The sequence below is a fragment of the Mustela erminea genome, chromosome 13 (assembly GCF_009829155.1).
Source record: "Mustela erminea isolate mMusErm1 chromosome 13, mMusErm1.Pri, whole genome shotgun sequence".
NCBI lineage: Eukaryota > Metazoa > Chordata > Mammalia > Carnivora > Mustelidae > Mustela > Mustela erminea.
This window is the reverse complement of record NC_045626.1, coordinates 73665722-73689478: the sequence shown is the minus strand read 5'-3', so window position 1 is coordinate 73689478 and position 23757 is coordinate 73665722. Positions and strand designations below refer to the sequence as shown.

The 23757-nt window shown below is 42.3% G+C and overlaps 1 protein-coding gene across 2 annotated transcripts in view; it reads left to right on the top strand.

Annotated features, from left to right (window-relative positions):
* The window catches only part of GRK3 (G protein-coupled receptor kinase 3), a 120050-nt gene that overhangs the window by 4277 nt on the left and 92016 nt on the right, over nt 1-23757 (top strand). Inside the window, exons 2-3 of one of the 2 annotated variants that reach the window (XM_032311534.1) lie at nt 8225-8366; nt 19781-19857. In XM_032311534.1, coding sequence (XP_032167425.1) covers nt 19794-19857 — 64 coding nt within the window. In that variant the 5' untranslated portion in view covers nt 8225-8366; nt 19781-19793. The remainder of the gene's footprint in view (nt 1-8224; nt 8367-19780; nt 19858-23757) is intronic. The other variant, XM_032311533.1, reaches the window with a different exon arrangement.

Sequence of the window (23757 nt, the reverse complement as noted above, 5' to 3'; positions counted from 1 at the left end):
TTTCCACTACGGTACACACATTCAGAATATAATTTGTTCTGACCTTTTTGTTATTATTTCATTCTTGGTTCAGAGTCAATTTGTGCCAGTGACTTGAAGACTCCAGTGCTGTGCGTAGTTGTCAGTTCTTAGAAATAGATGTTTCAGTGCAATCAGCTTTGGACCTAGAACTAGCTGCCTAAAACATTGTGCAGTGTTTTGAATCGAGAGCCCAGTGGGTCTCTGAGGTTCAGGCAGCCCTGGTTTGTAGATGCAATGTGTTCTTAGAGGCAGTGTCTTAACGGTGCTTTCCAGCATGCTCAATTTGGTTTTGTCCAACATGTGTTTGGACAAGACTGGGGCTATTGGTTGGATAGGGCGTCAGGGCTCGAAGCAGGGAAGTGTAGGTCTTTATCTGACAGCGAGTGGCAAAGCAGAGTAGGAAAGCTCAAAGTTGTGGAGAGCAGGATGCTTGGGGTCCCTGCAGCCCTGATAAGGGAAAGACAAGTTTTACTTCCATGAACTAGGACTAGAACAACTACCATGTACGGAGAGCTTGCCCTCTCCCAGGGCACTTTGCAGAACGAGTGCCATTTGTGCCCCACCGGTGTGCTGCCTGGTAAGTAGTGGCAGCCTCTACCCAGGTGACAGCCAAAAAGCAGCCGAGGTGTAGTCAAGCCCTGATTGCCCAGAATCTGGGTTCTTGCCTCCTTTCTGTGCCATGGGGCCAGGAGGAATAAGGAGCAACCCTCATCTCTTCTTTTGCAAGGAACAGACAACACAGTGATACTTCTGCATTTGGGGAAAGTATATTTTATGGGCTATGTGGATGAGCTGCTGGTGCAGCATCTGAAAAAGTCATGACTGTCCTCAGAGACTGACAGAGAACAGCCATTCCTCTGGGACCTGGGAAGGCGGTAATTATGACTAAGTGAATAAGCAGTTTCTTTCTTATTTCCCATGAGGAGCTGGAGGGTTAAATGCCTGTTCTGTTCGACACAAGAAGTGCAACCTTGCCTCTGAGAAATTTGTAGAACAGACTGCCTCAGTACCCCTCCCTGCCCCTCCCACCCCAAACAGGATTTTTATGTGCGTTATTATTTAGAAAAAAGAGCAGCTCCTGTCCCCCCCCCCCCCCAGAAATTTCCATCTTGGGGAAAAGGGTAAAGGGGTGAAACAATATTTTTGACTTTATCTGCAATAAAAAAATCACTTTCTCTATCACAACAATCCTCCTTTGTTAATTCTCCGAGTGTTTGAGGAATGCTGAAAATTTTGATGCAAACAGGTTGTGTAAGTGGGATGGTCTCCTCTGTCCTTATCCTTCTCTGGATGTTGGCAGTGAGGGAATGGAGACCATGGGCCAGGCAACTTTCACTCCATCGTCGTGAAATCATTTGTGTGTTCAGAAACTTCTGTGCTAACTAGACTGGATATCTCTGGACCTGCTTCTGCTCCTACTGTTTCTCACGTCTTTATTCTTTTCTATTTTTGCCATTGATCAGCGTTTACAACCCCTGGGCCTTTCTTGACTGTTCTGTGGGTCTAAAATAAAATGCAGGGGGAGAAGTAATACCTTGGCTTCCCATAGCTTGTAAATGTTTCCTTTAATTTTGGAAGTCTTCTTCTGGGTCATCTGTGCTTCAGCATGGACCATCTGCAGACTGTAGAACTTTCTATATAGGATGGTATATAGAGAGGACAGTAAACATTACTTTACTGTTCATTTACTCTGTGATTGGTGTTTTGTGGCTGTCAGCCTCGACCCAGCCTTGGACCTGTGCTCTTGTTTGCTGCCATTTCCTGCTTCCGGGGTCTCAGGAGTAGGAAGTGGTAATTATATGAAAGTCCCTAGGCCAGAGCTTCATCCTTGGTGAACTTGGAGGTCACCTGTTACATCCCTGGGTCGTCTCTACTACCTGCTCTACTATGATAAAGTTCGAGATCAGGAACCAGGAACTATGGACCTGATTCTACTGGCAACTTGCCAAGGGCCCTGGATAAGTCACTTAAATTCTGTCTGTACAAGACGTATTTTTTAATTTCTGATCACAAAATGCCCTCCCCCCATCTGTCTCTTGTGACCATTTTTTATCCATCCAGTATAGTTGTAAACAAGAGAGAACATTAATTGCAAACATTGGTAACTCAGAAGAAGAGTGGATGAAATATTAAAGGGTGATTTTTCTTTTATTTACACCGTAGGTAATTGCCGAAGGGATTATATGTAGCATGAAATGTGGCACCTTAAGAAAGTACATAATAGTAGTAGATATAAAGCAGCATTGCGTGGAACCCCCTGGGTCATGTGCTCTGAGGAGGCAAGCTTGGGAGACAGGACTTCTGAAAAGTTGGTTTGTTGGCCCAGGCAGCAAAGAGCAATTGTTGACTCTTAGACACATAAGTAAGTGAGTTTCCCAGATTTCTTCCAAGTTTTCTCCCTCTAGTGTTGTGGTGGCACTGTGTGTCAAGAACCTTGTACACGTGATGCCTCATCAGTTCCTTTTCTTTCTTTTTTCCCTCCTTCCCCTACTTCCCCCCTCTACCATCCTCTTTTTCTTCCTTCCATCCACCCACCCATCCATCCATCCATCCATCCATCCGTCCATCCATCCTTTCATCCACCCATCCTTCCATCTATTCTTCCTTCCTTTGGTCCATCCATCCTTCCATACTCCCATCCTTTTTTTCTTCAATTCATCCATCCATCTGTCCTTTCCTTCCATCCTTCCATCCATCCATCCATCTATCCCGCCCCCCCCCCATCCATCCATCTTTCCATTAATCCATCATTTATCCATCAGGCTCTGGTCTATGTTGGCCTTAGTACATAGCACTAATAAGCATGCTGCTCTTAAATACAGATAACTAAGCAATTAGAAGAGTTAACTCCTCCTTTAGAAGTCTTTGCTTCAGTAAAATGAACCAAAAATCATAGCCTAAAAGCAGCTAGCTTCAGTGTGTTGAGCATAAGGTGATTCATTTCAGTGTTCCTTAGATAGTAAGAGATTGCATGTTAATAACATAGCTTTGTAGTATCTCATGTTTGAAAAGATCTTGGAGGGCATCCAGTTCAGTCATGCACTAAATGGGTGACGTCCCTGTCTGACAGCCGGGCAGGGTCATCTTTGAGGAACATCTTTGGAAGCTCTGTGGTGTTAGAAAGCTCTCTTGCAGTTCATTCTGTGAGCTGATCTTTTGCTGTCCTTTGTGGTTATGCAAAACAAGTTTAATCCCTTGTAAAAAGGACAGGTTTTCCAGTATCTGAAGGCAGTTCTGTTATCCCACAGTGACTTTCCTGGGAAGCTGCCCTTCCACCCCCATTCCTTTAGTCACTACCCAAATCTATCTGAAGTCTGCATGTGCTCTTTGTAATCTCTGCTTATCAGTTTGAACATTACCCGGCTAAATGAGAATACTAAAATTTACAAAGATACCTGTAAAATTACTATAGTTAATTCAGTGATGGCAAAGCTAGTGAAAAATCTTATTTCAAGTGTATGTGTGAGTCTCTCTAAAGTTCCGTTATGGGGAGGACATTTCTCGTTCCTCCAGTGATTTAACATTCATTATGTGAGTTTGATTAGGGGATTAACATTTCCACTAAGTCCGAATTTGGAAGCTGGAATGGGTTACATGTGTATTATGACAGTGACTGCCACTTGCCAAGGGCTAAGTAAGTTCCAGGCCCTGTATACGTTTTAGATAAGTATAGGCTAAAATATTTTAGGAAGAGAATGAGCTTTAATCATGCTGCAAGAGTCTTTTTCTGAGGATTTTAGGGCTTATGTTTCATATATTCAAAAACTTACACCTACAACTCCATTAGGAGTTTGCTGGGGAAAGCAGTGATGGTCTACGTGCTCAGCAGTGAAACTGGACTGTAGAACAGGCTCTCGGTATTTGTGCTTTGTGTAGTGAAGTCAGTCCATTGTTCTTTGTTATCTCCCTGGAAAGATCACTCTGGTTGTATTTTCAGGTTACTCTAAATGTTCTGTATCTGCATTGCGTTTGATAAGGGCTTAAGTTAAAAATGAACTTGGATTTAGATGGGAAGGCATTTACACAGCTGTTGAGTCCTGCAGGCTTTCATTTTGCATTGTGAATGTTCTAAAGCTGAGATGACATTTCAGATGTATCTTCTTTTAAAGACGTGATACTTTTGCTATTTGATTGGGAGGGGGTGGTAGGCAAGGTGCCCAGATGCCATTTAGAAGCAGAACTAACCCCAACAGGCAAGGTCAAGGGATTTTCGTATTCATCTTTCCTTCTTCCCTTAACTGTGTTTACTATTTCTTTTCTTGTAACGACACCCTAATTACGTGGTGGCTCTTGTCCTCCTGACATTAAGTATAGAATAGAGTGTAAAGCTTTTGTGCTGTCTTCTGTGCTCCATTTAGGACTTGCTTCCTTCTCTTTGGTTGCCACCAGCAGTAGAGGAAAGCTGATTATTTATGCAGAATGTCACAACTAGAACTGGCCTAGAAGGGGAAGGTGTTTTGTGCACATTAGCAGTTTCTAAGTCATGCATGAGAGCGGATATACTTAGGTTCATGATCTCCCCCACGCCCCACCCCCGCCAAAGAAGTGTGACAGTTTTTGTGGTCACGGATTTCTTAGGGTTCAATCTTAGGGTTTTTTTATTCCATAAGGAAAACCAGCCAGTGTCTCTGTGTCTCTGTCTTTTCAGTAAAGGGCCCTTCTTATTGGGGAACGGGTGTTCAAAATATTAAAAAAAAAAAAAAAAAAGATCAGGTTGTGCTGTAAGAAAAGCTTATGTTTTCCTGGCCATTTTGTGCTGGAAAAGTTTAATGAGGTAGATGGTGGAAATCCTTCATGTGAGATTAGAATTTGAGGTCAAACGCTGTGGTCTGTGGTTATCTCATGACCATCTAGGGATCTAGGGGTAGGGCCTGTGACGGTGCAACAGACAGAAACAGCAAGACTCTTTGGAAGTGCCTCAGTGATTCCAACCTTCTCCTCTTTGGAAGCTCTCTCCAGAACGGGGGCGTGACTTGGGTCAATACTGAAACGACCATGATGGGGATCCGCTTGCTGGACTTAATGTTTAGATCTGTATGTGTCTATGGTGACATTTGATCATTAATTCATATTTACTTGATAGGTTTGCTTGAGAGTAAAAAGAAAAAACCTCACTAATATTTGTATGCAGTGCTTTATATTTTTACATGTATATTCTGTTTTTAGTTTTTACGATTATCCTCTATATTAGGTAGAAATTTGAAAAAGCAAAAGAAAATGCTCCAGAGCTTTCTCGATTTGGGCTGTCTCCCTAGACACGAATGTCTTTCCTGTGGTCTCTGGGACAGCCCTCAGCCATTCAGGCCCAGAAACTAGGCTCACTGCATTGAGCATATCTGTGTCTTACAGTAAAATGCATGTCAATCATCCCAGTCTGCCTGGCTAACCCATGTTTTCCCTCTTGCCCAGTGGTTCTTATTTTATAGTTAAAGACCCTTTTGAGGATCTGATGAAGCTAGAGGCTCCCACTCCCCCACAATGCACTAATTCACCTAGTAGAATCTGAAAAGTCAAACTAACTAGAATATCAAATTGACTACTTTATGCTCAGCACTAATCCCCCAGGAGCCCAGATGCCTGAAGGCTGTGTGACCAGAGCATTCTGTCCTAGGGGTTTTCCTCGTGGAAATGTACTGTTCTGCAGAAGGTAGTGCAGCCCGCACGGGCTTGTGGCCTGAGGGGTCAGAAGGGTCTAGCCTGCGACTCATCAGTTTCAGTAGCTGGAACCAAGTCCCTTCTCCATGGGGTGGCCTTATGCCGGCTGTTCGGTACTTGAATTCCCTGGCAGTGACTGCTTCTGTGATGACCTGTCCTTCCTGTTCTCACTGGGGGGCAGATCTCCTCTGGTTCTGGTAATGCAGTGACTGAAGCCACAGTCAGGGATGGCCAGCCCCGGAAAAGTCTGGCATTTCTCTGCCCTTTGTGTTACGTATTGATTTAACATTTTTACTCTCAGAGGGCAGGCTTTCTTCCTTATTTTCAGATTCTTGGAAATGGCTCTACAGTCTCATCATCTCCTTTAGAAGGAGGAAATTCAGGTTCAGAGAGAAACTAATTGCTCAGGATCACCTTGATAGCAAAGGGCTCAAAACTCTGCCTTTTAATAGACACCTACAGACTATCTTTTGCCATATGAATCATCTAAGAAAAGAAGATTCTTAGAACAGTGTCAATTTCAGATATTACCAACACAGTATGAAAATGAATTGTTGGGACTCCTGGGTGGCTTAGTGGATTAGACGTCTGCCTTCTGCTCAGGTCATGATCTCAGGGTCCTGGGATCCTGTCCCACATCGGGCTCCCTGCTGAGTGGGGAGCCTGCTTACCCCTTTCCCTCTGCCTACCGCTCCTCCTACTTCTGTTCGCTCTCTCTCTCTCTAACAAATAAATAAATAAATAAATAAAATCTTTGAAAATGAATTGTCTTCACCCAGTAAGGGTTATCAACTCTAGGGATCTGATAAGGTACTCCAGGAGCTCACATGTAATTTCACTGGAGATGTTGATTTAATAATAAATATATGAATAATTCCTTAAAAGATAAGATGTCATAAATTTCATGTCCAGTAATAGAGTTAGTTATCATTAATGATGGCCACGTTATAAGTTGAGAAAAGCTGCATGTGAGGGTTTCTTAATGTTTCCTGACCCCAGACAGCTTTTTGTAGTTTCACAGGTACTGTTATAAAAAACAAAAAGCAAAATTCTCTCTCTCTGCCCATCAGCAGGTACATGCATATCCTTGGCTTGAACCTACTTGACTGTTTATTCTAGCCATGTAAAGGATTTTTCATGTTAACCTTGTTAGTAGGATGTTCTAAGTGGTGATAGGAAATTGATGAAACAGGTTGCACATTTAACCTTCACACAGAAAGGTTGTTGACATCATCCTGGGATGGGGTTGTGTTTGTCAGGGATACAGTAGTGAGTCCCTTTTCAACTTGCCCTCTGTACTTATTGAGACATGTTCAGCTTGTCCTTATTGGTAACATGGAGAGGCTTTTCAGTCTTTTGAATTGCTGTATGATGCATCATAAAACCATTGTTTGCTTAACCCTGTGTTCATAATCACAAGCACCTCAGCAGCGAGCGTGCTGACCTGGGTATGTTTGGGCCTGTAGATTTGACCCCAGCCATAAGACAGGGACGTTTTCAGTTTTGTGAGATTATGCCAAACGTGGTCCTGTATGTTTTAAGGATAAATAGGGCTGTATTCAGAAGTGTTACTGTTATTGTTAGTTTAAAATAATTTCATTTAAACTATATAAATACAGCCGGGTAATAAGAACCAAGATTTTCAATGTAAATGAAGAGATGCAGGAGTACAAGACAAGAGCTAAGTAAAAACCCTGGTTAAATTTGAATTGGAAAGTCATTTTAAATTCATGATCTTTTTGGGGGGGGGGTCTGATCACATATATGTATGTCTCAGCTGCAGGAATGGGAAAGCGCGAGAGACAACTGCTGTTCCCTCACCGTGAGAACCCTTCACAAACACACCTGCCTCTGGTTGTGGGCAGGGCCTGGGCAAGAAGAGCCTAGAGCTTCTGTTACCTGTTGTATCAGGAAAAGGAGCCATTTAAGAGTTGGGGTGGGTGCCAGATCTAACCAGTACAGGGGCAAGAAGAAGGGGTCCCCACTGGCCAAAGGCAGGACAGTGGGACTATCAAAAGAATATGGCTGCAGTTGATGAAAATTCTCTGGTTATATTCAAACCTTTGTGGTGGGCAGAATAGCCTCCCCTCTGCCAAATGTCCACAACGTAGTCCCCAGAACCTGTGAGTATGTGAGTGTTACATGGCAAGAAAGTATTAAGGAATGCAGATACAATTCAGACAGCTGGTGTACAGACTTTACAATAAGAGATTATTAACCTACGATTATTATCCTGAGTTACCCAGCTGTGCCCAGAACCACTGCAAGGAAGCAAGGCGAGTTAGAGTCCAAGTGAGGCAGCATGAGAAGGAATGTCTGCCGTTTGCCAGCTTTGGCGGCACAAAGGGGTCACAGACTGAGGTATATGGGAGCTCACAAACATAAGGAGATGCGTGCTCTCCTAGAGCCTCCACTAGGAACAAAGCTGGGCCAGCACTTTGACCTTAACCAAGCAAGACCCCATCCAGACTTCTGACCTGCAGATCTGTGAGATGATACGTTTCTGTTGTTTGAAGCTCCCAAGTTTGAGGTAGTTTTTTTTTTACAGTGGCAGTATAAAGCTAATACATCCATGGTATCCGAAAGGGAGAGCCCCAGACAGCACATATCAAAACAGAACATCTTACCCATTACCACTGGCAGTGAAAATATGCTACTAACTTCATCCCTGAGAAGTGACAATCAAAAAGGTAAAGACTTTCACACTTTTCTTACTTTTCCTGTAAGAGCTGTATCTGAGGATGATCAGAAAGTCCTCCTTTATGGGACATAATTCTTCCTCACAGAAGTGCAGCAAATGCATTTGGCAGAAATGGTGGAGATAGAAGAGTCATCATTTTGCAACTCTTTTAAAAAAATTTTATTTATTTTTTAAAGAATTTGTTTATTTATTTGACAGACAGAGATCACAAGTAGGCAGAGAGGCAGGCAGAGAGAGGGGGAAGCAGGCTCCTCGCTGAGCAGAGAGCCTGATGTGGGGCTTGATCCCAGGACCCTGGGATCATGACCTGAGCCGAAGGCAGAGGCTTTAACCCACTGAGCCACCCAGGCGCCCCTCTTTTTTTTTTTTTTTTTTAAAGGATTTTTTTTTTTTTTTGATATTTTGTTTATTTGAGAGAGAGAGAGAGAATGAGAGGGTGAGAGAGAGCATGAGTAGGGGGAGAGTCAGAGGTAGCAGCAGACTCCCTGCTGAGCAGAGAGCCTGATGTGGGACTCAATCCCAGGACTCCAGGATCATGACCTGAGCTGAAGGCAGTTGCTTAACCAATTGAGCCACCCAGGCGCCCTCATTTTGCAACTCTTTTTTTTTTTTTAAATTTAAAGATTTTATTTATTTATTTGACAGAGATCACAAGTAGGCAGAGGCAGGCAGAGAGAGAGAGGAGGAAGCAGGCTCCCCGCTGAGCAGAGAGCCCCATGTGGGGCTTGATCCCAGGACCCTGAGACCATGACCTGAGCTGAAGGCAGAGGCTTTAACCCACTGAGCCACCCAGGCGCCCCTCATTTTGCAACTCTTAATGAAAGCGTTGATGTAGGCAAAGGTCATCAGAGTATGAACCCATTAAATGAAATGTCATGGGGAATTTGAAAAGGAGAAATCAGACTGTCACCAACTGTTTTCTAAGTAATTTTCACATCACTAAGAAAAAATGCCTATGTACCTTCTTAGGCGAGGCAATATGAAATACCAAGACCATCTAGTACCAAGGCTATTCTCATTCCCAGACATTGAACTTGAACATAATCTAGTCTTTAGAGGTAAAGGTTGAGTTTACAGGAAATATGGAGCTAGAGGAACAGTTAGGTCTTAGGAGGAAGCCAACAGATAAATCCAGAATGGGAACCCTCCTCCAGACCGCTATCTTGGTGTCCTCAGTAAGGCACTGGTGTGACGATAACAAGTGGGTGGTGGAGAGAGGGGGAAGCTCTGGATTACAACAGATTGGAGAGAGAGAACAGGCCAATGAGTGTGTGATCTTGATTAGATTAGATCAGATCCTGGCTCAAAAGACACCTCTGAAAGAATTACGGACATTTGAATGGGAACCGGGTAGTAGGTCTTCAGGGGTTATTATTTGGCGGGGTGGGGGGGTGTTGGAGAGTCATAATAGATTGTGTTTATGTAAGGAAAGTGTCCCTAATCTTTAGAAATGCAAACTGCAGTAGTAAGTGTAGAATAACATGCAGTCAGAGCTTTCAAGCTTTAAAATACTTTAAAAACTGAGGGAAGGGGACACCTGGGTGGCTCAGTGGGTTAAAGCCTCTGCCTTCGGCTCAGGTCATGATCCTAGGGTCCTGGGATTGAGCCCCTCGTCAGGCTCCTTGCTCAGCAGGGAGCCTGCTGCTCGCTCTCCCCCCACCCCCTGCCCGTTTGTGCTTTCTCTCTCACTCTGTCAAAATAAATATATAAAGTGTTTAAAAGAAAACTGAAGGAAAAGTCAGGGTGAGGATAAAAGCAGCAGACTAAAAACCTTGACCACTGTTTAGGAGGCACTGAAGGCCAGTTATGAGGGCTCACTATACTATACTCTTTTGCACAGTTGACCATGTTTAGGATAATGTTTAAAAGCAACAAAGTAGCTGACAAGACTGGAGGATCACCACTGAAAGCTTGCAGGGCTGCTGGGAACCTCAGCTGACCCCATGTCAGGGTAAGAGCACTGGGGACTTAGGATGTAAACTCCCGTGGGAGCATGCACACAGATGCAACACGGACTCCGTCTCCAACAACTTAGCCGAGGCAGGGGGCACGGGGAGGACCATGTGCTTTTTGGAAACCGCAGTAGGTGACTCAGAAAGAGACTTCATGACACCAATCACAAAGATGTGGGTAGGGTTTTAGTCCGTTCACTTGTAGCCAGAGTCCTGACTAATCCGAGTGGTGTGGACAGATTTACGACCTGTTGACCTGACAAATGATGAAGGGGAAAACACACACACACACACACACAAGAAGGATTTTTCTAAGAGAGAAAGCATAGTAAGAAATGAAACCTTAGAAAATGATATCCATTTACCACCACCACCCACTCTGAGTGCAAAAGACTGCACTGAACTTCATAGCTCCACTATTTTAAATTTAGTAGGAAAAACATAATAACCCTTGCCGTTTATGATGATCTACCCTATAAGCATCCTTCCAGCACCTAATGAAACTCTGTGATGCGAAGTTTCTCTTACTGAAATGACTTTAACAGCTTTCTATTTTTAAATTATTTGAATATTAATTTGTCAAAACATTTCAAAATAATTATTTTAAAATAAGTGCTTTCCAATGTGTTGCTCTAAACCAGACCTCACTAACTACCCTAATTACCAGCAAGACCCAGTATGGAGAAAAACAAAACTTCATTAAGACCAAGATAACCTGGGGCACCTGGGTGGTTCGGTCAGTTGAGTGTCTGCCTTGGGCTCAGGTCATCTTCCTGGGGTCCTGGGATCGAGTCCCACATTGGGCTCCCTGATCAATGGGGAGCCTGCTTTTCCCTCTCCCTCTGCCTCCCCCACTTGGTTGTGCTCTCTCTCCCTTTCAAATAAATAAGTAGAAAAATCTAAAAAAAAAAAATAATAATAATAAAAAGACCAAGATAACCTGGATAAATGAAGAGCTTCAGGATGGTTCTAGATAGGAAGGAAGACCCAGTTTGGGAAGATATCAGTTCTCTTTAAAAGAGTCTTTAAATCCAAGGCAGTTGAATCAAAATCCAAATGAGAATTTCAGGAATTTCAAAGTCAATTTCTCCTCAAGAATGGGCCAAGATAACCAATCCCATTTTGAAAAAATGCAACAACGGGGAATCTGCTCCATCAAAAGGAAACATTGCTGTAGCAGTTACAACTGTGGTGGTTTTTTTTTTTTTTTTTTTTTTTTTTTTTTAAAAATGTGGTTTTGATGTAGGCACAGACACACAACCCTAGCCCCCATACACAAAGCCGTGTGTGTGTATGTGTGTGTGTGTGTGTATACATGTACAATTAATATATGTGAATTTGGTTTATGAATAAAGGTGACATTTTGTGTCTGTTGGGGAGAGAATGGTGTGTTATTACTGGCTATCAAAGCTATAATCCCTCTCTATTGTACAAAAAAATAAATTGCCAGAGTGTTCAGTGAGATGATCATAAGAATATTAAAAATATGAGAGAATGTTTTTGTTTTTAACTGTGGAGTATAATAAAGGGTTCTTGTAAGCAACCCTCAAACCTGCAAACTCCAAAGGAGAAGACCAGTGGATATGAGGATATGATCACACTGTGTTCTTATAGGACAGTAGGTACCATATACCAAATTGAAAGACAGTTCGAAGAAAAATTACATTGGCTGATCTCCTGAGGAGCGTATTTTAGTTTGTGAATCTGTTTGCCCAGACTAGACGTGCTTGTGCCCTGAGGTCCCAGACTGGTTCACGTCCTCTGAGGGAAGAGCCGGGAACGGTAGGTCTGGGTGGCATTCAGGGGACGAGGAAGTACAGGCGACTTGTGTCCAGTGAGTCAGCATTTTTATCAGTGGTAGAAACTGAATGTCATCTGTCAGTCCTTGGAAAGGAAGTGTTTGCTTTAAAAAAGTCGTGAAAAGCTGACATTAATCTCACGGGTGGTAATGAAGGCATGCTTTTCACATGGTTAGAAAAATAAATGAGTCTAAAAGTGGAAGCTTTCTGTGATCTGGTGTGTGTGTGTGTGTGTGTGTGTGTGTAATTGCTGCTGTCCTCTGTCTGTTTGGTTCAATTATTTGGTACAGGCTGCCATGACTTATCCTTCTCTAGTGGCTCCACTGTTCCCTCTCTCATTTCGTCTTTGCCAGTGGTCCCTCAGGATCTGTGCTTCACTTGGCTGGGTTCTGCAGCCCTGTTGAAGCTTACTTGCCACATTGGCTTGGGGCTTCCTGTTTATTCCTGTCGCCCCTATAGGCAAAGGCTCCTCCAGGGCAGAGATGAGGGAAGATTCACTGTGTGTATCCCTGGTGTCACCCATAGTGGCCAACTGTCTCACAAAAAGGATTCAGTTCATGCCTTTAGAATGAATGGGTGAATGATTACACGAACATATGAATGCATTGCTTTTCCTCCCCAAGAGCATGGAGATACATGGATATTGATTGGACACTGGGGCAAGTGGTATAGCAGGACGGGAAGGACATGCCACGGGACACATGCCACAGGACCTGCAGGGGAAATCCAAGTGACTTACCACTGCAGGAGTTGATGAAGAGTTGGGGAAGGCGTCGCGGTGTCCGTGACCCGACCTGGATCCTGGAGGATAGGCAGGAGGTTTGCAGGTAAAAAGGAGGCAATAGGAGGAATGGCATTTATAGAATCATTGAGCAGTGACAAGAATCAAGCATGGCTGCTCCGTGAGAAAGACAGTGGCCAGATGTGGTTGATGAGGTGGGTTGGGGCCCCTTTGGAAAAGCTCTCTGTAACACGCTAAGGAGTTCGGATGGTGGGGGAAATGAGAGGCCCTTGGAATCTTGTAAATAAGATAATGGCGTGGAAAATTGCTCTTGGAAACAAGGATGATGCTCTAACCCCGGTTGGAGACCCTCCTGGCCTCAATTTGTCCCTCCTCTCATGCTTAGCCATAGAATGACGCTGCCCCTGTGCTTTGCTGGTTCATAAGTATTCTGGAGAATGGAGGTGAATGGATTCCAATGTGATCATTGTAACCGATTTGAAGGGACGGTTTAAATCCTGAGGCTTTAGTAGCTTTGATTAGGTAAGCTGCTGACCCCGTATATGTGTTCATTCTTCTAATTGTATCTCTCCAGGGACAACTTTTGTTAAGTTGATGTTTTTTTTTTCTGACTGGTGAAATTCAAGTTATGTTTTAGTGTCACTTTAATATCAGGTAATATATTGCAAAGAAAAAGGCATTAAAAAGCTGTTATGGATTGTCAAAATATTGTAGGAAAAAACACAAAGGAACTTAAATTCACATTTAGCATAATTGGGTTGTGATTGTCTAAATGTAGATTGCCTCAGGCTGGAATGTTTAATGTTATGCAAATTACATGCAAGACTTCCCTGCCAAAGATCTGGTGAACCTAGGAACTTTGAGAAGAGTTGATATTAAACCACACCATATACTTTTACAGACCTCTTCAGCCTCTATCTGGCAGAATGCAGTGGTTTTAAATCTAGTGGTGGAGTTTTTATTGTGACTTTGGATAATGTAGCTCTATTTTGGGTGTTTAATGAGCAGTTAGTGGAAAATATTTAGTAACTACATATAAAAGAAAGCAATTTCCTTTTGGGGGAATTGAATCTTTGTATGACTGCTTAGTCATCTCATCTTTTAAAAAATCTGCCTTTTGGGTTTCTTAGTGGTCAGCAATGGTAATCACTCATTAGTATCCGACTTCTTACAAAGCAGACTCTTATCTTGCCTTATCTTCACAACTACCTTATCACCCTCATTTTTTTTTTTTTTAGGTGATATGTCACATATCATTAGAGATATTTCTTTAAATGCGTTTTGTTTTAGACATCAGAATAAAACAGACTTAAACCTTATAGAGAATATAGAGGCTTTTAAGAATGGGAATTGGCTAACTAGGTCATAAATATTATGTAGTTTCTCTGCTAGTAAGATGTTCAAGTACGACTTAGCATACCTAGTCGTTGGCCAGTAGAGAGTAATCTTTCAAGAACTTTAGGAGCAGAAAAAAAATTTAAATTATGACATAATATTTATTATACTTACCTTGTATTTATAGGGCAGAACCCCAGTACGTCAAGACAGGTAGAGTTGATGTATCTCCAAACATTTGGCATTAAATTAAAAAAAAAATTCATTAGGCCTCCAATCAGTATACATGGTTTTATATATAGTATTTCGGCCTTATTTTGATGAGGAGGTATGTAAAGAAATGGTTCACGAGTCTGGAGGCCAGAATTTGATTGATTTATTTATTTGTTTGTTTGTTTATTCATTTATTAAGATTTTATTTATTTATTCCACAGAGAAAGAGAGTGATCGCAAAGAGGCAGAGAGGCAGGCAGAAGGTGGGGGGAAGCAGGCTCCCTGCTGAGCAGAGAGCCTGATGTGGGGCTTGATTCCAGGACCCTGAGAGCATGACCTGAGCGGAAGGCAGAGGCCTTAAACCACTGAGCCACCCAGGTGCCCCCAGAATTTGATTTTTTTAAAAAAACTTTCTTTAATGAACAATTTAACCATGCACAGAGAGAATAGTATAATGAATCTGATGCAGCCATTACTCAGCTTTATGTGGGATCAACACCTAGCCAGTCTTGTTTCATCCATACCGCCTAAGTCCCTTTAGATTATTTTGAAGCAGATGTAGACATAATATATCATTTCATCTGTCAGATTTCTATATGTATCACTGAAAGATAAGAACTCTTAAAATATAAAAATATAGTGTAATACATAGCCATTGCTAAAAAAGTAATACCTAACACCAGATATTCAGTCTATATTCACATTTCTCCAATTTTTTTATAAGTTCTTTTTTTAATTTGAATTGAGTTTTAAATGAAAATCCAGGGCGCCTGGGTGGCTCAGCGGGTTAAAGCCTCTGCCTTCGGCTCGGGTCATGATCCCAGGGTCCTGGGATGGAGCCTCACATTGGGCTCTCTGCTCAGCAGGGAGCCTGCTACCTCTCTCTCTCTGCCTGCCTCTCTGCCTGCTTGTCATCTCTGTCAAATAAATAAGTAAAATCTTTAAAAAAAAAATGAAAATCCATCCATTATGCCTGTTATTTATTTATTTATTTGAACTATAGGTTACCATCCATCATTTTTCCTTCTAGAATTTTTTTTTTTTTTTTTTTTTTTTTTTTGGCTAAAGAAATAGGGTCAGGTGTTGTAGAGAATTCCCAATACTCAAGGTTTTGCAGACCACCCCCTTGTGATATAGTTTTAGAAAACCCAACTTTTTGAGTTTAATTCACACAAAACAAACCACATATTTCAGGTGTCCAGTTTGACAAATTTTGTCTGTACCTGTGAAGCCATTACCAAAATTAAGATAACAAACACATACATTGTGTCACCGTCCAACAATTCTTAGTTCTCTGACACCAACTGGCTGTCCTGCAGTTTGATTCAGTTCTGATGCGAACCACCTAGAGTTGGCACAGACTCCCAGTTTAAGGAATCAGTCCCACAAGACTGCCCCACTTCAGATACCAGCTGCAAATGGGGTCCTACCTGCATTACTCTGTCTGTCTGCAAATTTGAGGGTTCCTGTGACCCTTGTCTTATGTTTGATAGTTCACCGGAACGACTCCCAGAACATAGGAAGGTGCATACTTATGGTTCATTTTATTGTAAGGATATAAATCAGGAACTTCAAAGGGCCTGTTACATAGGGCAAGGTCTTGGGAAGGGGTGGAGTGGAAGGCTTCCCAGGAACACCTCTGTCCCAGCACATCTATGGGTTCACCAGCCCGGAAGCTCTCGAGACCTCATCGTTCTAGAACTTTTATCTAAATTTCATTATGTAGGCATGATTTGTTAAATCATGGTAATTGGTAGTTGAACTCAATCTCTAGTCTCTCAGGTGTCAAGTGTTAGGGCAAACATTTCCAAACCTCTAATCACATGGTTGGTTCCTCTGGCAACTAGCTCCATTCTGAAGCTGTGTATGGGTCTGCCAAGAGTTACCTCCATTAGCATTAACTCAGGGAGGGTTGAAAAGGGCTTATTATGAATAAGATACTTCTATCATTAAGAAATTCCAAGGGTTTTAGGAGCTCTGTGCCAAGAACTGAGACAGAGACCAAATATATATGTGTATGTGTATTATTTTACCATATACATCATCCCCTCAATATTTGCTCCTGCCTCTTCATAATCAATCACTGTGTTCTCTCTGTCTCTGTCTTTCTCTTTTGATCTCGCTTCTCTTATTCAAAATCATTATTTTGAGTACCATTAGGCAGATTGGATGGCATGGACAAATTACTTAAAAGACACAAGTTATCTAAGCTAATACAAGAAGAAACAGAAAATGTAAGTAGTCCTACATCTGTGAAAGAAGTATAATGTATAATTTCAAACCTTCCCACAAAGAAAATTCTACTCACATGGTTTCACTGATGAGTTCTATCAAACATTTAAGGAATAATTAACACTGGCAGTCACCAACTCTTTTAGCAAATAAAGGAGAAAGGAATTATCCCCATCTTCTTTTATTAATCATATCCTGATATCAAAAGCCGAGAAAGTGATTGCAAGAAAAGGATAAGACTTCTATACTGAGAGCTACAATGTAGCAGTGAGACAAATTAAAGGAGAGCTAAGTAAATGGAGAAGTATGTCATATTTATGGATTGTACACTTCATATTATTAAGAGGTTAATTCCCCCTAAACTGATTTATAGATTCAGCACAGTCAGAGCCCCATCAGGCTTTTCTGGGAAGAAATTTCTGGGGAAAAAACTTAAATGGAAATGCAGAGAACCTAGGTTAGCCAAAAAATGAACAAACAAACAAACCAAAACCCCCACAAAAGCAATAAAACAAAGTTGGATTACTGGATTTCAAGACAACTCTAAATCTCTAGCAATCAAGACAATGTATTATTGATGGAAGGGTAGACATACAGATCAATGAAACAGGATATCTGAGAGACAGACCTACCCAGATTTAGTGTTGAATCAACAAAGGTGCCAGGATAATTCAGTGGAGAAAGGTTACTTTTTTTCCTCCAACAAAGAATGCTGGAATAACTAGATATTATAAGGTAAAAAAAGAACCTTGAGCTTTTACTTTGCATTATACACAAAAAGTAACCTGAAATGAGTCTTAGGCCTAACCATTAAAGCTAGAACTTAAAAATTTCTAAAAGAAAATGTTAGGTTAAAAATCTTTTTGACTTTGGGATGTGAAAGATTTCTTTCACGTGGTACACCAAAGAAATAATAAATTGGATCTCATTGACTAGACACTTGTGCTCTTGGAAGGACTTCATGAAGGCAACGAAGGCAGGGTGTGGACTGGGAGAAAATATTGTGATCACATAAATCTGACACCGGACTTGTTTCCAGGACATAGAAAATTTACAGTTGAGTCATAAGACATACAACTCAATTAAAAGGTAGGTAAAAGATTTCACTGCACATCTTACTGGAGAAGATGTCAGCACTCCAGTAATCCAATAATGTCCAAATGTACTCAACATCATCATTCATTAGGGAGAAGGAAATTAAAATAAGCTATTGCTACACTACCTAACAGAGTGGCTAAAATGGAAAAGACTGACAACCAAAGTGTTGACAAGGGATATGGGGCAACTGGGATTTCACACATTGTTGGTGGGAATGTAACATCACACAGTTTGGAATATAATTCAGCCGTTTTTTCATAATGTTAAATATAATTAACCATATGACCAGCAATTTCACTCCTAGATATTTACCCATGAGAAATGAAAACATGTGCCCATAAAAAGTCTTACGCACAAATATTTAAGGAGGCTTTATTCATAATAGCCCCAATCTGGAAACGACCCAAATGTCTATCAGCAGATGAACGGGCAAACAAATGGTGGAATATTCATACAATGCCATACTACTTGGCAATAAGAGGGAACTAAATTCTTATGTGCACAGCAGTATGGAGGAAGCTTGCTTATGTCAAGTGAAAGAAGCCAGACACACAAGACAACATATTGTATGATGTTATTTATCTAAAATTCTAGGACTGGGATAAGTAATCTGCATTAACAGAAAGGAGATCAGTAATTGCCTGGATCCTAGAATTTGGGAAGACTGATTGCAAAGGGGCATCTTTTGGGGTGATAGGAATATTCTGTATCTTGAGCACCTGGGGGGCTCAGTCAGCTAAGTATCTGACTCCAGCTGAGGTCACGATCCCAGGATCCTGGGATGGAGCCCTTCATGGGGCTCCTGGCTCAGCAGGGAGTCTGCTTCTCCCTCTCCCTCTGCCTCTGCCCCTCCTCCCTGCTCGTGCTCTTTTTCTCTCTCAAATAAATAAGTAAAATCTTTAAAAGGTATTTTATATCTTGATTAAGATGGTAGTTATATGTGAAGAACTATTGATGCATATAAATATGCATTTAATTATATAGATTGTACCTCAAATAGTTTGTTTTAATAAGTTTTTAAAGGGGGGGGTGCTGCTTCCAATTTTTTTCCCCACCAGTGGATGATAGAGACTCTGTTTCTACTTTTTCCATTTGATTATTCACTTTTGGTTCACTTGTTGAATAATCCCTAGTTTCTCCATTTTTCTGCCTTCTCTGCCTTATACCTTGAAGTTCTATATTTATATGCTCTCTATTCCATTTCATTGTTTAATTTGTTTATCCTGTCTTCATTTTAGCTTCAGAGTAAGCCCTGTTCTCGATATTCTTTATACACGTTTTTGCTATTCTTGATCCCATGTTGTTCTGCATGCAGTTTATAAAGACGTAATCATTTTTTTGTTCTATGAAGAACTCTCTGCAATAGTGATGGGAGTTGGGGTTGAAATGATTTTATAGATAACTTTGGGTAGATGTTGGATTTTTGCAGTATTCCATCTTTCTGTTCATAACTGTGGTGTACTTTTCCATCTATTAAGATTTTCTGTTATGTCTCTCAACACATTTTGTAATTTTCCCTACAAAGTTCTTGCACATATTTTGAAGGATTTATTTCAAGGCATTTGGTGTTTCTTATTTTAAGTGAAATCTTCCTTCTAATTATGTTTTCTCACTGTTTATTGTTGATGTATAGAAGTGTGGTTTTTAAAAAAAATCTCAGTGATGTATCCAGGGAACATTTGCTTTTGTTTTAGAAAGAAGCTCATTAATCGATTAGTAGAATGTGTCACATGCTCGTGTGTATTTTGACAAACGGTGGTGTTGAGGGCGAGCTTTCCACAGTCAGTCCTTAAGTTATTTTTGGTCAAGAGTCCACATGTCAGGTCGGCCCTGAGTCCCAGGAGAGGACCCCAGCTGGAGCCATGATGCCCCCCATGCCATCAGCCCTCTGTGCAGTCGTGGATGTCAGTTTGAGGGCTCTCTGGTCGACCAGCAGCCTTGAGCTCAGACAGTCACATGTTGTCCACTCTGGGGATGGTTTCTCATGATACAAGCTGTCACCTCTAAAAAACGTGTGCCTCTTCTCTTTCAGTATCCGGAGTGTGATGCAGAAGTATCTTCAGGAGAGAAATGAAATCACCTTTGACAAGATTTTTAATCAGAAGATTGGTAAGTGCCACTTTCTCACTTGGCATACTGTGAGCTAGTGTGGTTTCGGGTGGCATTCCCGTTGTGTATAAATGCATAGTGCTTTGGGTGGCTTGTAGCTTAGCTGGGGAGGAAGGAGGTTTCATGTAATAATAAGATACTGAGTGGTTCCTTACATCCCGGGTAGTGTCTTGTGCATAAACTATTGGGAAACACATTAGTTTGATTCGAGGTTTTAAGGCAGTTGGGAGGTTGCCAAAATCAAAGTATTGGATAGTTGGTAACCAGAAAGAAACACTCCCTACTCAGACCCAAGTCTGAGGTCCCCGGCCTCCCTCACTGCTCTTGTACTTACAGTGATCACAAGGAATTGGCATGGGTCTTCAATAACATACTGCAACCCGGTGGCTGGCCATCTCCTTCCAAAGCGTGGGGCTGGCTTACGTGATCTTACCACTTTTCATGGGCTAATTTATAGCTTTTGCATGCTGCCCAGTCATCGTCAGCTCCACGTCAATCACTCTTATCCCCGTGACTCCCTTCCATCTTACTTAGCGGGTCACCAGGACTCCCCTAGAGTGCCTAGAGGTCAAGGAGCCATCTCTCTCCGGCTGGTACCCAGCTCTGCCCAGTGCTGGTCCTGGCCCATGCAGGTGTGTGGATATACCTATAGGTCTGCTCTCTGATGATCAGCAGTTAATGCCTGGAGAAATAAGGACTGAGCAGGGATTGCTTGAGTGTGGGGTTTCAAGGCCTGCAAAGCAATGGATTATCGTGTTCTCGCCTGCCTTCCACAGAACTGCCAGTGTGTTCAGAGGTGACTGTCCACTGGGTTATGTAAGAGCTGGAATCTACCTATTTTTTTTTTTTTATTCCTCCAAATCAGTTCCTGCTGTCCAGGAATTTCCTGAACAAGATTTTGTTCTCAATAGGATAGGATTTATCGTTTGGCCTGCCAGCTGACTGCATTGTTGATCTGCCCATAGTAATGTGATAAAAGATAATTCTAGGATTTTACATGAAATCACCTTAGCTGAATATAACAGAATGGGAAGCTTTTTTTTCCCTTCCTTTGCTCCTTACTTGCCTCCCACAATTATTCAGAGAAGGTTTGCCGAGGAACTGTGTCACGGTTTTTAAATTATTTTAACCCTAGAGGATGTGACTTTATTAAAATTTCAAGAAACTGTGATTGTACTAAAGTTTCCTGGAACTCAGGTCCCCACTGAGACTGAATATCCTTTGCAGTGAGTCTGGGTGGCCCTGCCATTTACAGGTTAGGACACAGTGACTCAGGTTGGTGAGGTGACTTGTTCTCATTTGTCCAGCTCCTTCTCTGGTCATTCTGGAAAGGCTCTTGGGAGAGAAACAACGAATCTAAAATGTACAGTAGAGAGGGTCACCCCATAAGAACCAGATAGTTTTTTGTTTTTTTTCTTTTAGAAAGAGTCATGATGCTCTTTTGTGTTCAAGTAAAGTAGAAGCCGATGCAGAAAGTCTTGGACTTTGGTAAACTTCTTGTCTAGTTTACAAATTAGCCATCTACTAAGGCAATACAGCTTCTGTGGTAACCCCTTTAGTCCCCCTTAGTGGTCAAAAGTTGGGTGCTGGGTTCCGGACAAGCAGATGGAGAATTGCCCAGTCATTGGGATTTGGTATGGGAACAGAGTGGTGAAAAGTGTTTGACCTTCATCTCATGTTTTATTGCTGCTTCTCACTGTGTTCATGGCGTTTGGTTAACTGTCATCTGTATAAAGGTTCCCCTTTGCTTCTGCTTTTGTGCTAAAGAACAGAAAATAAAACTCTCCCCATAATAAGAGAGAAACGCCTTGTCTTTGGGAGGGAAAGGAAAAAAGGAACGACTTATTCTTTAGTTGAATTTAAAATAGCGATCTGCAGCTTTACTGAGATCTGTTTTACACAGCATAAAATACCCTCCTGTCACGAATACGGTTCGGTACTTTTTAGTGTGTTCACAGTCTTGTGCAAACCCACACCATAGCCTCATCGTAGGACATTTTCAGCACCCCCCAAAAAGAGGCTCCATACTCATTGGCACTCTACCCCCCCACCCCTAGATACCACCAGTTTAATTTCTGCCTCTATAGATTTGCCTGTGGTGGGCATTCTAGATTGAACCAGATGATAAGTGGCCATTGCGTGGGGCTCCTCACAAATCATTTTCAAGGTCATCCATGTTAAAGCGTGTGCCAAGAGCTCATTCCTATCAATGCTCGGCTGTCTTCCACTATATGGCTGTGCCATGTCTTGTGCATCCTTGTGTCTGTCAACAGATGTCTGGATTATTTCCACTTTTTGGCTATTATAAATAATGCTGGCATGGGAGGAAGGCGGGTCTTGACCAGTAATTGGAGCATGTGGTTCCCCATTACTAAGGCATACTGGAGGACTGTGGCAAACCTGCTCTCCCCTGAGCTCTCAGGCCAGTCTGTAAGATGTCCTGAGGATTCTTTCTCCTGTTGTGTTTTCTGATCCTCACACCTTTCCTGTCTGCCACCCCCCCAATACACATGCAGGCCCCCAGGCATGTCTTTCCCATTGTTTTGATCCAAGCCTTACAGGTGGTTGGCCCCAGGAGCCCTTGACCCGAGTGACTTACTGGCATGAGGGTGGCCTCGCACCATAGGCCCAGCTACACGGGCTCTGTCCCAAGGGCGGCTTCGTGGGACACTGGTGGCCTGTGAATTCTATCACCATTAAACAGTTTTAAAGAATTTTAAAAGGTGCTTAGATGAATAAATAATTTCTTCCTCTTCCCTTCCTTCCCCTTTGTGAGCATGGAGCCAGTCGGGGGAAGTTGAGTCTAAACTTGGAAGGTCACGGGAAAGAACAGTAGCTGCCTGGGGGACGGGACGGGGAGAGAAGAGTCCGTGGTCACCTGGCCAAACACATTTGTGCAGCTATGTCCGGCATGGCCGCCCGATCAGTGTCTGTCTGGCCTCTCCTCCTGCTCTCCGGCTTTCTCCTTTCTGGCTCGTGTTGGGTGGGGGCAGAGGGGAAGGGGGCCAGCTCTGTAGGTTCTCCATCTTCCCATTTCAGCACCCCCCACCTCCTTTGCCTTTGTCTTGTCTGTCTGTTCCATCAGCCCCTTTCTATGACTGTCTCCATGTGTCACCACCTTCTTACTTTTCTGTGGTTCTGTTGTTTCCCTTTCCCCCTGTATCCCCTGCCTGTCAGCTCCTTTTCTGCCTTCCAGCACCTTCCACCCTCCCTGGTGCTGATGGTGAGCACATGGTTTTGGGGGATTGCCTGCAAGCATGTGTGAAAATGCTTTGTGAAACGGAAAAGGTAGAAATCTCTCCTTCACTGGCCTCTGAGGCTTTGTTGAGATGAAGGCTGACTGGCTGACCTGTTGGCTCCACCCCAAACCAGGTGGGATGTCGTTAGTTTCCTTACCTATAAAAGTGGGGGTCAGAATAGTACCTACTGCATAAGGCAGTTGTGAGAAATGTCTGTGACACCCTTAAGATGGTGGTTGGTTCTCAACAGATGCTCCATGAATAAAGGCTCTGAAATGGAATTGTATATATTATAAAAATATTGAGTCATGCCCCAAAGTGGACTAATTGTTCCTCATATGTATGCATTACCCATGTTCATTCTTTTGCAACTTTCTGCTCTCCCAGCCTCGTCCATCCCCTCTCTGTGTGCGCCAAAATATTTTAAAGCAATTAGCAAGCCCCTTATAGGGTTTCAGCCCTATAGGCATCTCTAAAAATGACAGGTGTTTTCTTATACAACCTTCATCTCTACCCCAACCAATGAAGATGATGATTCTTAGTTTAATATCTAATGATGATGCTTATTGTAATTCTGAGTCTACAGTCAGTTTTTTTCTGATTAACTTAAAAATGTCTATTTACTTTTGGTTGGTTTGAATCAGGATCCAAATATTGTTCT